At 35.5% G+C, this 13,220-nt stretch overlaps 1 protein-coding gene across 5 annotated transcripts in view; it reads right to left on the reverse strand.

Annotated features, from left to right (window-relative positions):
- The window catches only part of cep104 (centrosomal protein 104), a 34,317-nt gene that overhangs the window by 16,343 nt on the left and 4,754 nt on the right, over positions 1–13,220 (reverse strand). For all 5 annotated transcript variants that reach the window (XR_006928376.1, XR_006928375.1, XM_046872184.1 and 2 more), the window contains exons 6-13: positions 12,222–12,298; positions 11,939–12,110; positions 10,160–10,315; positions 9,672–9,884; positions 6,827–7,033; positions 6,419–6,586; positions 3,732–3,905; positions 2,184–2,360 (exon numbers count right to left, since the gene is read on the reverse strand). Coding sequence is in view for 3 of the 5 variants with exons in the window: in XM_046872184.1 (XP_046728140.1) it covers positions 2,184–2,360; positions 3,732–3,905; positions 6,419–6,586; positions 6,827–7,033; positions 9,672–9,884; positions 10,160–10,315; positions 11,939–12,110; positions 12,222–12,298 (1,344 nt within the window). In the remaining 2 variants the exon portion in view is untranslated. The remainder of the gene's footprint in view (positions 1–2,183; positions 2,361–3,731; positions 3,906–6,418; positions 6,587–6,826; positions 7,034–9,671; positions 9,885–10,159; positions 10,316–11,938; positions 12,111–12,221; positions 12,299–13,220) is intronic.

Consider the following 13,220-nt stretch of genomic DNA (forward strand, 5'->3'; position numbering starts at 1 on the left):
TCTTTGTGACCTCTTGGATGAGTCGTCGCTGTGCTTTTGAGGTATTTTTGGTTGGTCGGCCACTCCTGGGAAGGTTCTCCACTGTTCCATGTTTTTGCCATTTGTAAATAATGGCTCTCAATGTGGTTTGCTGGAGTCCCAAAGCTTTAGAAATGGCTTTATAACCTTTTCCAGACTGATAGATCTCAATTACTTTCTTTCTCATTTGTTTCTGAATTTCTTTGGATCTTGGCATGACATCTAGCTTTTAAGGATCTTGGTCTACTTCACTTTGTCAGGCAGGTCCTATTTAAGAGATTTCTTGATTGCGAACAGGTGTGGCAGTAATCAGGCCTGGGTGTGGCTAGAGAAATTGAACTCAGTTGTGATAAACCACAGTTTTAACAGAGGGGCAAACACTTTTTCACACAGGGTCATGTACTACATGTGTTCACTTGTGTTATCTTTTACTAATATTTCAATTGCTTTGATGATCTGATGAGTGTAACAAACATGCAAAAAAAATAAGAACTCAGGAAGGGGGCAAACACTTTCTCACACAACTGTATAAAACAGAGCTCAAAATAGACAATTATACAATTTTGCACAATATATTTCTAAATGACAAATCATAATACAAGATTTACATTTAATGTTTAACAGTAGTTCCTGTTATCACCTACATTATAGCCGGTATAACCAGAAATGCACATGTGGTGAAAAACCATAATGCTATAAGTTTACCTGAATCAATAATTTTGTGTTTTATTTGTCAATTTATTTGTCAATAACACATAAGCTGTTAATTTTTAGCCTTAGATTATGCAAATATTCTTGTGTAATGAGTTACTATAGAAATAAAAAAGTATTAGAAAAAGAGCATTAATATAAATCATTAATTTGAATAGCAACTGAAACTACTGCTGTAGCATACAGAACTGCTGGTATATAAAAAGCATGAAGACCTACTGGCCAATTAGATGTAAGATTTTAACACTGTTGTATTTAACTGTTGTATTTAAATATATCTAAATAAAATACTATATATGTATATAGTATTTTCTTTTAATGAGATGAACTGCTACCTTTTAATGAGGTTTTATAAACTGACATTTAATATGAGCATTTTGGACACACTTAAACCTTGGCAGCTTATAACCCATAGAATGAGATCATCTTTCCAGTCAAAGGCTATGTAAGATTCGTACTCGGTACATGAGTGTGACACAATTCCTTTTTCAAGCCAAACTGAGCTGTAATTCTCCTTGCATATTCGACTTCCAGCTGCAGCGTCCTGGGCAAGGATTCAGTTTGAGCACGAAGCCTCTAGCTGGGCAGATATCAGCAAATGTTGTAAGATTCGATTTTAAAAATTTGTAATAAACTGTTTACTAGCAGCACCTTCCATGGAGCGCTGTATGATGGATACTTTGTGTTATCATTTATATTGATTGCTTGCTATGAGGACACCTTTATTTTTGTATTTTTAAAGTAATCATCTCACTGTAACAGTAAGATATAAAGCTGTTCTTTCAAGTTTTCCTCCACAGGAAGTCTTTAAAATTAAGGAAGCTGTGCTTTGCTGTTTCTTGATAAAAATGATTACGAGCTGTATATTTATGTCCTATTAACTTCAAGAGAGGCTGGCCAGGAAACGTTTATAGCAGTTAGACTGTAAACGATAAACGGGGACTAACTTGTGTGGCAGCCAATCCAGAACATGAAATGCAACTATAAACAGATAAAAATCATGTTCTATAAATGAAATATATAGGTAATTTGCAAAAAAAGAAGAATTAGATTTCCAAATTCGGGGTGGCGACAGCTTTCTGTTAGTTTCACATCATACTTTACTGGATTATTTGCTCATAGCCTGCCTCAGTGCATTTTTTTTCCTTAGTGAGTAAAATGTTAACAGCAGTTTCGGTTAACATTTTTAGGTTTTGTTGAAGGAGCTAACAATTAATGTGAGGTGGAAACTTGACAGTAAAATAATGTGTGTGCAATGTGGGTGCTTAGGATACTTGGTAACATTTCAAAGGAGAATTTTAGGTAAAGTGTGCTAAAAAGTGATGTGGGAATGAAGGACAGTGTTGGAGAGTGAATTAGGACATGGCCAGGGTAAGTGTGAGATCACCTCTTTATTGGTAAAAAAAACCAACAAAATAAAAATAATAATAATATTAATAATATGAGGTGTTTACCAGCATGACGTTGTCAAGGGTGAAACCAGAGTTGCTGGTGCCAAGCTGTTCTAAAAGCTTTTCCAGTAGTTCAAGCCTGCTGAAAGCCAGACGTGCTGGCATGTTGCTCTTTATGGGCTTTACCAGCTCAGTGGGGACGAGCTGCAGAGCACGAACCTCCTTATACAAAGCCATCTCCTGAAGAAGGAAAGTTTTACAAAGGTAGACATGAACATTTTAAAATTCGTAACTCAAATGGTTGATGAAACAGGAGAATGTCTTTAATACACAAAATTCTGTATAGACAAGTCTAATACATCTTATACAAAATGCCCCCCCAAAAAAAGGCAAATCAGTTATTGCATAAACAATGCATTGGATGCTGTTTAATGCTCATTTATTAAACAGCTGTAATTTGATACAGAATTAGAGATCATTACAGAAGATGGCACCAGCACAAATCTGACAAAAGCTCCATTCAATGCTGGATTTGTGTTGGCTGGTTTAATTAGTGAGTTTCTTTGGCAGGCCAGTGAGCAGTATGATCTAAGAGCTGCTCCTACACTGAGACAGTCTGTGAGTCAGACTAGAGACTATTGCCCAACAGACTCTGACCGCCAAGAGCATAAAGGGGAGAGGAAGGGAAGGGAGCAAAAAAGCTTGAGAAAGAAGAATATGGTCTGGTTGGAGTTTTCTTAGACAGATGCTAAATGTACACACTACAGTTAACTAGAATGTAGTAAATAAATTGATATACAGTCCTCTCTGAAAGTATTGGAACAGCAAGGACAACTCCTTTAATTTTCCTATCTGCTGTATATCGAAGGCACAAGTAGAATGCAACATCTTTGGTAAAGTTGTAACGAAAAGACATAGCTTCAAATATAGTGTTATTTGAATTTACATCAGATTAAGACCAAACGTTCTAATGTTTTTAAGGAAATGAAAGTTGTTATCTTATCTAGCATCTCATATATCTTTCGATCTCAAAACCTTAAAAACATTAAATATACCGAAATGGACGGTGTATGCACACAAACATACACATGAAATTTGTTTTACCACTCCTTAAAACATAATCTTCTCATATACTGTATGATTCTATGTCTACGCATCCTGTAGACTCTCCTTTTCAGCTCACCCTAGATATTTCAAATGTTTTTTGTCCAAGGAATGGGAAGATCATGTCAAAATCATGATTCTGAACCTTTTCTTATGAAAATTAGGATATATGTTTTGGATCCCTGTTCCTATAAACAATCCAGCCACAATTCAATTGAAGCATGCTTGGCATAGAAAGTCAACAATTCATTATATCATAACATCTCTTACACTTGCTTACTCTTCCAGGTTTGTTATAGTTCAATTTTCTACCTGATAAATGAAGGTTAATACACATTTGTCTAATTTTAATGAATAACATTGGTGTGCTTCTCTCATCTTAAATTTCTAACCAAGTAAAACTCAAAGTCATGAATCTAAACACTATGAAAAACAAAATATCTCACCCCATATTTTTAACCCAACTTTACTCAGGTTGGGCATTCAGGTTACCTGTGTGCCATTTACCTGAATAAAAGCAACGGCTTGTGTGCGGAGCCTCTCCGTGGACTCGCCGGTCCGAGAGAGAAGACTAGGCCAGGTGTGCTCTACACAGTAACTTATCTCAGATCTTCCCAGCTGGTGAGAGGACACAAACTCCTTTAGAATCATCCTCAGCAGTTTTATTGCGGCCTGAAATACCTGCAAATGACAAAAAACAAATCCACATATTCCAAAAATAAATAGATAAATAAATAAATATAACCTGGTGAATTGTCAAAACTGAATGCAGAACCTTCCTCCTAATTTTCACATGTATAAAGAACTGGTGATAAATGATGTAGCATTAACGCTGATGCACAATGTCTACTACCATTAGTAAAAGCCAATTTCATGTCTGTGTGTTTTGTATGGTAAAGAATTCCAAATGAAATATACATACGAGTCACTCTTGGTCATTGGTAGCGAGCTAAAAGACTAAATGCTTGTGATGAACAAAATCACAGTTTTGTTGCTCAACTTTTAGATATAGTAGAAAATATACTACAAATCAAGACTCAGATACTACAGTTTCAATTGTGTCAGCTTGTGATAAATGTGAACAAACATCATTGACTATTTGTCTATAACAAAACAAACAATATATTATTCTACACATTATTTTTGTAATACACAGAGTTCAGTAGCTACCACAGCACAGAGATGTCATTAACAGCAACTACAGCAGTTGTGCTGTTATTTTACTAAATGGCCTGAGGGAGAGGGCTTTTGGGAACGTCTCCAACACTGGGCCTGCATTGTTCTGCTGCTCAGAGTTGACATTTTTAAGAGTTTATGAATGAACCCCTGAAAAGAGCTGGAGCTGTAGGGGATCACATACCGGAATACCGCCATTGGAGATTAATCAGGCACGTGACAGCTGGATAAAGGGGCAACAAACACGTAAAAGTTGGCTGAAATCTGAGAGAGGGTTTGGGGGGTAGGATTAGAGCCCCACATCAATTCTTGCTCACTGTTAACCCTTTTCACACAAGTGGTATTGATTTTGTGCGTTTTCTTGTTGGGCAATTTAGGTGAATCTCCACCAAATATTAATATGACTGTTTATTTCTTAAAATACATTTCCTAACATATTCAGAATCAGAAGTTTTGACCTTATACAGAACTTTTAGTAACACAGCACCATCACTATTTACAAAGATTCACAAAAAAATCTCTAAATGTTCTAATATAAAGATCATAATTTATTGTTTAGACACTACAGCTAAAGGCAAGTCAAAATCCCAGCCTATAAGGAGATCACAATACGTATCTTCACATTCAGCTATATGGATATGGCTCGTCAATATGCATCTTCACATTCAGCTTTATGAATGTGTCTTATCTTACAAGCCACACAAAACCAACCTCCATGTACCTCTGTGATTGGCTTTCTATCCAAAATGAAATGTCGTGTATTTGTCTTCCTGTGGGTTATGTGCTATTATTATCTTAGAGGAATGTTTTAGCCTTGTAAAAACAGAGTAAAACATGTGTCTATGCAAAGTGGTAGATTAACAATGGATATTTTGTGCAGAACATCTGATACTGTTTCTTCACGTTGCACAACAATCCCCCTGTGACCTTGCCTCATGATCTTGATCAGTGGCTTTTTCTATTGCACCTATCTATGTTCACCTGGAGCTAACAGAGTTGCAGCTTATTTGCAGGTCAACTGATTGACAAACTAAAAACTATAATCTCCTATTGTCTCTTCAACTGGTGTGCTTGGTGTGCTTAATTCTGAGTGGATTTGGAGTCCACTCTGAGCTCTGTGCCTGGTAACTTGAGTTGTTACTGTGCTAGCCCTGCTAGCTCTCACACAATACACATGTAAATAAAGCCTGAAACATCTACCCATTGTGTCTGAATCGGTGCTTTGGGCATGCTGCCAAAAAAGCCCTGGAGAGAAGATCTCATGCACCGACCAAGTACTAGCTATCCACAGAGATCAGTTTGACAGTGGTAAATCCCAGCCTATGCTCAATGTGCCACAGCCATTATGATGTGTCAACACATATGGAGTCTCTCTGGGAGCTCATATACTCATCACAATCATTTAGGAGTTTGCAGAAATTGCTCTTGGTGCAACATGATCAATCATGCTTCTCTCAAAAGCCATATATGGGATTTTCCCCTTATGCCAGAGTCCCCTTAAGATCTTTATAATGATCATGCAAGAAGCCAAAAATGAAATAAAATGTGTAAACAGAAAGTGGCCCAGTGGGTAATGGGCATCATGTCCATTATCTACAGGTGAACTGAGCACCAGCCCCTACCAAGCTGTTCCACAAGTAATGTATCTTTCTTTTCCTCCTGGGTATTGCTTAGCCATTAAAAGACAGTTAATTATATGCTTCAAGACTTAATCATTATGAATTAGTTACTTGGAAACAAGCTGCTCCAGGAAGTAACCTGGTCCCCTGGGCAGCAGCAGCTCGTCAATGTGCACCTTTTTCCAGGTTGGTAATGTTTACTACACATTACTGTCAATGTCATTGTCATGTTCCATACTGTCAATGTTCCAATATTGACAAAACAATGACACTTCTATAATGTCTGAGGGTGAAAACACTGAGTCATAAGCTACAATGAAATTAAACCATGAAAACCTCTGATTTGCTGATGGCTGTTCAGTGTCATAAAGATAACAGATATGTTAGTGATGGACTCACGGATGACACTTTATCAGTAAGTGCTTTCTTGCAAAGGAACACTGCTGCTCTCATCATATTCGTTAATTCAGCTTTAGAGGTTGCTGGTGAAACTTCAGATAGTTTTTTATACACTGCCAGCAAAGAATCTTCCCTATAAGACCAGGTCTTTGAGTATGCTCCAGCCACCTGAGGGGAAAAAAAATGCAAATATAAGGAACTTTCACATCATCACAATATAATCCAGTTCTGGAAAAGCTGGAGTCAGCAGAAACACCCTTTAGAAACTATGAAGTAGAACTGAATTAATTCTGAGCTTATTTATCATAAAATGAAGACACAAATAGTGTTATACTTCAACATCTTCATGCTTTGAGTCATTAGTTTATATGTGGAAAATATGAAAAAAAGATTGCATAGAATGCTCACCAGACTCTCTCCATAGACCTCTATGGGAAGAACAGCTTCTCTTTTGGCTTTCTCTAATAATGACTCTGGTTCTTTTTTGACTTCAGGACTGCATGGGCTACTTATGTCTAGTGGAACATGAATGTGTTCTGCCTGAGGTTGCGACTGATTCTCTGATCTCTTCTTCAAGGCTGGTAGGGGCCTCTCATCATATGGCAAGGAGCTGAACTAAAGCGTACACAAATACACATACAATTATCCAAAATACAATGTGAAAGTCACTCTGAACAGCAATATTATATACACTTTGAATTTCAAATCATATTTGGCAGAAGTTATCTTGTTTTATATATATTATACTTCCTTCCTGGTGAATTCTAAAAACTGGTTGTTCAGAAGGTGTTGATTCATTTCTCGATAAACAGCAGCTCTGCCAGTGCCAAGGCAAATTAAGATTATAATATGTGTTTGTTCATATACACTACAGGTTGAACAGTTCATTTGTAGGAATTTGGAGCCTAAGAAAAAACAGCATTTTTAAAAATAATTTAACACTGGAATATTAATGCCGTAGCTTAATTATGTCAAATTGTTTAAATTCCTAACGTGTCAAAAGCTGGTTGTGACTAATAGAACCAGTAGTCAGGTAATTTGTCCATGTTGTGATGTTACAACACAAGAAAGTGGAGATAGATGTGGCAGACAATAGTTCTGGCTCACTATAACAGATGGAAGAAGTCTCCGTCTCACACACCATGTGTATGGCACAGACAGCATGTAATACAAGACTGAGAAGGGCCACACAAAAGAAAGCCCTGGGACAAAAACATAATTAGCATGTATATTCATAGATGTCCTCCATGTTCCTGAGAAATTTAAGAGACTAGTCCTTTTCAAAGCATAATTTTGGGTGGAAGAATTTGCAGTTGTACTTCATTACTATACCAAAGTGCACTTAAGAATTATTTTTGTGCTATTTTTAATTTTAATTTAATAAAGCTCACCAGTTTACACAAAGGTCATCTGTCATGATACAAAACAACATTAATTCTATATTCATTCAGTTCAAATAATACATAATAAATATTTAGTAATTATATATGATTTTTTTCAGTATTTCTAGGGCATTTTACTTCGGAATTATTTTGTGAGCAAACTAGATATTATTACTCAAAAAGTTAGAATAAATTAACAGCATTTAAATAAAGTTTTCATGCGAAAAATGCCACAAGTTTTTAATAATTAATAAAAGTTGGATTTGACATGAAATCTTGACTTATTCATTGAATCAGTTAAACAATTTAAATACTTTTTATATAACTGTTTTGCTTTTACTTGAGCACATTTTGGCTTAATGCGTTCATTTTTCACAGAGAAAGATACATTATCTATACTTTTATCACTTTCTGTTTCTTTAATCACTCAGTATCACTTTAATCGCTCAATTGTATCTCTATCCCTTCTCTACTGTATGTTCCACACTAAAAGGTGTAAAACAAATAAGTGTTAGAGTAGAAAGATTGGATGGAAGTAATCCATCAAATGAAGTGTGGTGCATGTAAAACATCTGCGGTACAAATATACCTCAATTACTCATCAATGTCTTTTTCTTTCAACCGTTAACACTCAATGGAAATCAATAGAATAAAAGATTGAAGTCTAAGTTAATTAAATGCCTGAAGTAAATGATATATGAGATCACATGACTTCCAAATCCTCAATGGAATGCTAAATCATACAGATTACGTAAAATGAAATAGTCTTTCTTTTATCACACAGCGTGAAGGTATGCGTTAGGTTACAGAGCTAACAGTGTGAGGGAGGTTTGTGGAAAACAAAGACATTTAGATTGAAGATAAAAAATTAAACATAAAATGCAATATACATTATACACAACAGCTATTAACAATTATACAGACAATTGGTCCACACAACTAAAGTGTAATACATTTAAATATTTTTATATGTGAAGTGAATTGAAAATATGATTTAACTTATGATTTAAGAAAATTTGGTTTACTTCACTTTAAGACTTATTGACTATTAAAAAATATATATACCATATTTTTCGGACTATAAGCCGCTACATTTTTCCCACGTTTTGAACCCCATGGCTTAAACAACGAATCGGCTTATTTATGAATTTTTCCTGGGTTTTTCCCGGTTAAAGCTTAAAGCCAAAAAACTGAGCTCCATAACATTAGACCAATGAAATTTCCAAATGGAAACGAAAAAACGCACCTCACCTGTGTTCTGAGCTGCACGTTTTTTTTAAACGCATGAAGATGCCAAAAGATAAACTCCCGAGAGAAATAGTTGTGAAAGGAAGGAGGAAGACAGTGAACAATGACTTTCTTGGTAGGCTACTGTTTAGATACAAGCCGTTGTAACGCGTTGAATCAGGGTCATGGGAGAGCTCGCTAACTCCAGTTACAACAGAAATCATATAAGCACAGACAGGTTTCCAAAACTCGTGCTTTTTTATTTTTCTTGGCAACAGCGTTATGGGTTAGTCAAAGAAACTTAGAAATGAGCATATATAAGGACATATTCCTCGGTGTTGCACACATGCAGTAATACCGAATAAATGCGGCGGCAGGCTTTTCCCAAAATACCGCTCTGCTCTTAATAGAGCCACAACATATTTCAACAGTTACACCGTGTAACAGACACTGTCTTTCGTTAAAGCCTGTGTAAAGTTTATTAGTTTCAGTGTAGACTTATTTATGTTCAAAATTAAAATCCTTGTCAAATTCAGCGGCTTATATACGGGTGCGCTTTATATTACGGTATATATATTTTTTTTGGTAAAGCAGAATAAGCAGCAGAGTGTAAAAAATGAATGTGTACATAGTCTGAGACTCACATCAATCTTTGGAAAGTGAGTTGGTGTGTATGGTGGTGTTGAACTTGTGTGGTCAGTGCTCATTGGTTTTGGTGTAATCTGCTTGTCCTCCACCAAAGACTGTTCCTGGTTCTTCTTCTTTGGTGTTCCAGAGAGAGGCATGGAATGTTGTAGTGGACGAACGTTTGGAGAGGGAATGCTACAGTCGGACAGATTTTCAGTCCTTCTCTGGATCTGTAATGATCAGAGTAAATAAGCTACATTAACTGTTATGTAAAATTCAGTGTATACTTATCAGGTCAAACGTGTTCTATCATGACAAATGCCCAGAGCAAGCACCATGAAGATACATGGGTTGGAAGATCTTGAGTGACCTGTATAAAGCTCTCAACCCTATTGAACACCTTTTTTCTATATTGGAATGCTGACTTTACCCTAGGCCTCCATACCCAGGTCCATATATGGAAAGAGATACTGATGCTTGTATTTTACGCTGTAGTACATCTTACCTGGCCTATATCGAGCAGGTCATGTAGCTCCAGTTGCTGATAGACTCTGAGTCTGTAGGCCTCCATCTGCTCTTTCTTCTGCTTGGCTATGTCATAGTCCTCCCTCTCTATGGCACTGTGTTTCTCCACATCATATCTCCCCAAACACTCTCCTACCTTTCCAGAAAAACAACACACAACCATACATGCATTAATACCTCAGAACATCTGTAAACCAAATAGAATCATGTATTTAAACTTACTAAGTTGATTTATTTTTCAGTTAATGCACAGGTGAAGTTCCAGGCAGTTCAGTTTCATATCAAAGTCAAATAATGAAAAAATTACATTACTATCCAGGAGAGCACAGAGACAAGTGGCTACATGATTAAAGTAAACCATTTTAATTATTTTGAATAATTAGTAAAAATACTGCAAAATATATATAAAACTAAATATTGATACTTCATGAAAGGATATTCAAATTCTCTTATTACTGCAGATAATAAATATGTTTATAAATAACTTGACAAACGAATTTTGAAACTTGTTTACAGCCTTGGAGGTTGTTTATAGCCTTTCACATTACACATCACAAGTGCTCTCTTGTGCTCCGTCTCTGCTATAACTGCATATCAATAGTTTTGACCTGTTTGTAGTTCTCAAATGGCATTTTAAAGGTAGTGACAAAGACTTGAGACAGGCTGTGTGAGAAATGAGTTCTGCACACAATGGCGTTTTACAGACAAAAGCCTGACACATGCCCTAAAGCAATGAATCTGAACAAGGTGGTATAAGTGAAATAACTGACTCTGATCTATTAACATATTAGGAAAATAATGCAAGATGTAATCAAATAAAAAATTAAGAAACAACACTTAAGGGTGTGAATTATTTTTCCAGTAACTCATGAGCATATTATTCTATACAAATACAATATCATCTAAAAGTCTAAGCACACCCACTCATAGAAAGCTCTCTCCCCAAAATGTTCACATTTTATATCAGTAATAAACACAAAGTGTATCAGATTAGAGATGCATTACAGAAATCTGTTTTAGTTGTAAAATAAAGCAATCACACATATGCCAAAAGTGCAATTTAGATTTGTTTTAAAGACAAACATCAAAATGTGTACATGTTCTTTGTCAATCGAGGGGCTCACAGTCAGCAAACAGTCCACCTAATTTAAATGTAGCTAACATATAACATTGGTGTGACATAACACATCCTTAGAAGAATTCTAAGCAGACAAACTTGTTCTGTGATCATGCAGATAACTGACTGTGACAGAGAAGACAAAGGAAGATTGCGGGAAGTATATTTACACTAATTGCATATAAATGATTCTATGCAAATTTCTGATAATTAGACACATTGTTTTTGGAGTAAAATGACTTGTTATATTGCAAATTACATACAATAAACAAACCTATCTAACATCCGCACCTATTTCAAAATTGCTCAACAGAAATTGCACAAAAGAAAGCTGCTTATTAGCAATCTCACCCTGAGGCAAATAAATTGGTAATGCTGTCTTAGTAGGTTCTCATTAGGACAAAGCGGGATATAACAAACACACTATTTGTTGTTTTTTTGCGGTGTATTATATTTCTAAAATACAAAAAGCAATGAAAACATATCAACCGTATTTGCTTTGAAAACATATCAACTGTACATGCTTTGAAAAAACAAACTGAATCTAATAGGCTCCTACGATTATAAGATGCTTGTGAAATGAATTACTGTACTATAATAATTAGGATCAAAATTATTTATTAAGGCTCAAGGAAAAATTACCTTCTGTAGATCTGCTATGGCCTGTTTGAGTTTTTTAGCCAGATGGAATCTTTCTAATCGGACCATTTCTTGTTTCTTATCATCAAGCAGACGAATTATATGGGCAACTTCAGGATCTTGATACATGTCAAATGCCAAGTCATCTAATGGTGAGATAGAGTCATGCTTGTACCTGTAAAAGTAGAGGAAAATCATTAAGAGAATTAACTAGAAGCAGAAGTTTTTATGTATCCACGAAATAAGTGCATGATGTCCAATATAAAAGAAACTGGGAAAATAATACCCTGCATAAGAGCCATCCAGTGCTGAGCTCTGTTGTGTGCTGCTTATGTACTGATCAATCAGCTGATCTCTGCTTGGCTGGAGGAACACAAGGCAAAGAATTATACATTGGTATAAATAATGTTCTTGGAGTCATAAAAAACACAGTTTCAATGACGGGCCTTACATGGTTATTTAAACTAGAGAATATGCAGCAAACAAATCTCACACAGCTGTGCTTGAAGGTTTTTTGCAATTGTCTACAAATTCTTCATAAATATTATGCAAAACATAATTCGATTTTCTGACGAGCCAAAGTGAACTAAATCAAACAAAAATATTTTACTTGGTTAGTTATATGTTGAGAATAATTATCCAATATTTCATATCTCTGAGTGTCAAAGTGTGTGAAACTTTTAGATTAGCATTTCATTTATAGTTAAAATTAAAGTCCATCCTTTTTTAATCAGTAATATGTAAATCAGGTGTCAATGAGTTTAATGTTTTATATAAAGAACATGGATCTTTAGAACTCTGATCCTCACAATGGGTGTTTGTGGAAGTCTATCTATCTAGAGGAGATTTCAATGGATGGATGGATGGATGGATGGATGGATGGATGGAAGGATGGATGGATGGATGAATGGATGGATGAATGGATGGATGGATGCTATGGCATTGAAGAGGAAGTGTGCAGAAGTGGAATGTTATAAGTTAATAAGAGTTTATAAAAGAGAGTAGTTGTTGCTCATCAGGCTGGAAAAGGTTAAAAAACCATCTCTAAAGAGCATATAGTCCATATAAATTCTTAACCATATACAGAAAATATAAAAGAATGTGCAAAATGTTTAAGCCTGCCAGCTTGCTTAAATATACATTTAGTTAGTTTGCATAATTAGACAGGAAAGAAGCATTTAAAGGATTAGTATCTATATAAATAAGTCTCTGGGTTTTCTTTGCTTTTTCTCCCCAATCTTATATTGCAGTGTGATAAGTGTAGCTTTTTTATCTTATAAACCGT

This window comes from Silurus meridionalis, chromosome 17 (assembly GCF_014805685.1).
Source record: "Silurus meridionalis isolate SWU-2019-XX chromosome 17, ASM1480568v1, whole genome shotgun sequence".
NCBI classification, from domain to species: Eukaryota; Metazoa; Chordata; class Actinopteri; order Siluriformes; family Siluridae; genus Silurus; species Silurus meridionalis.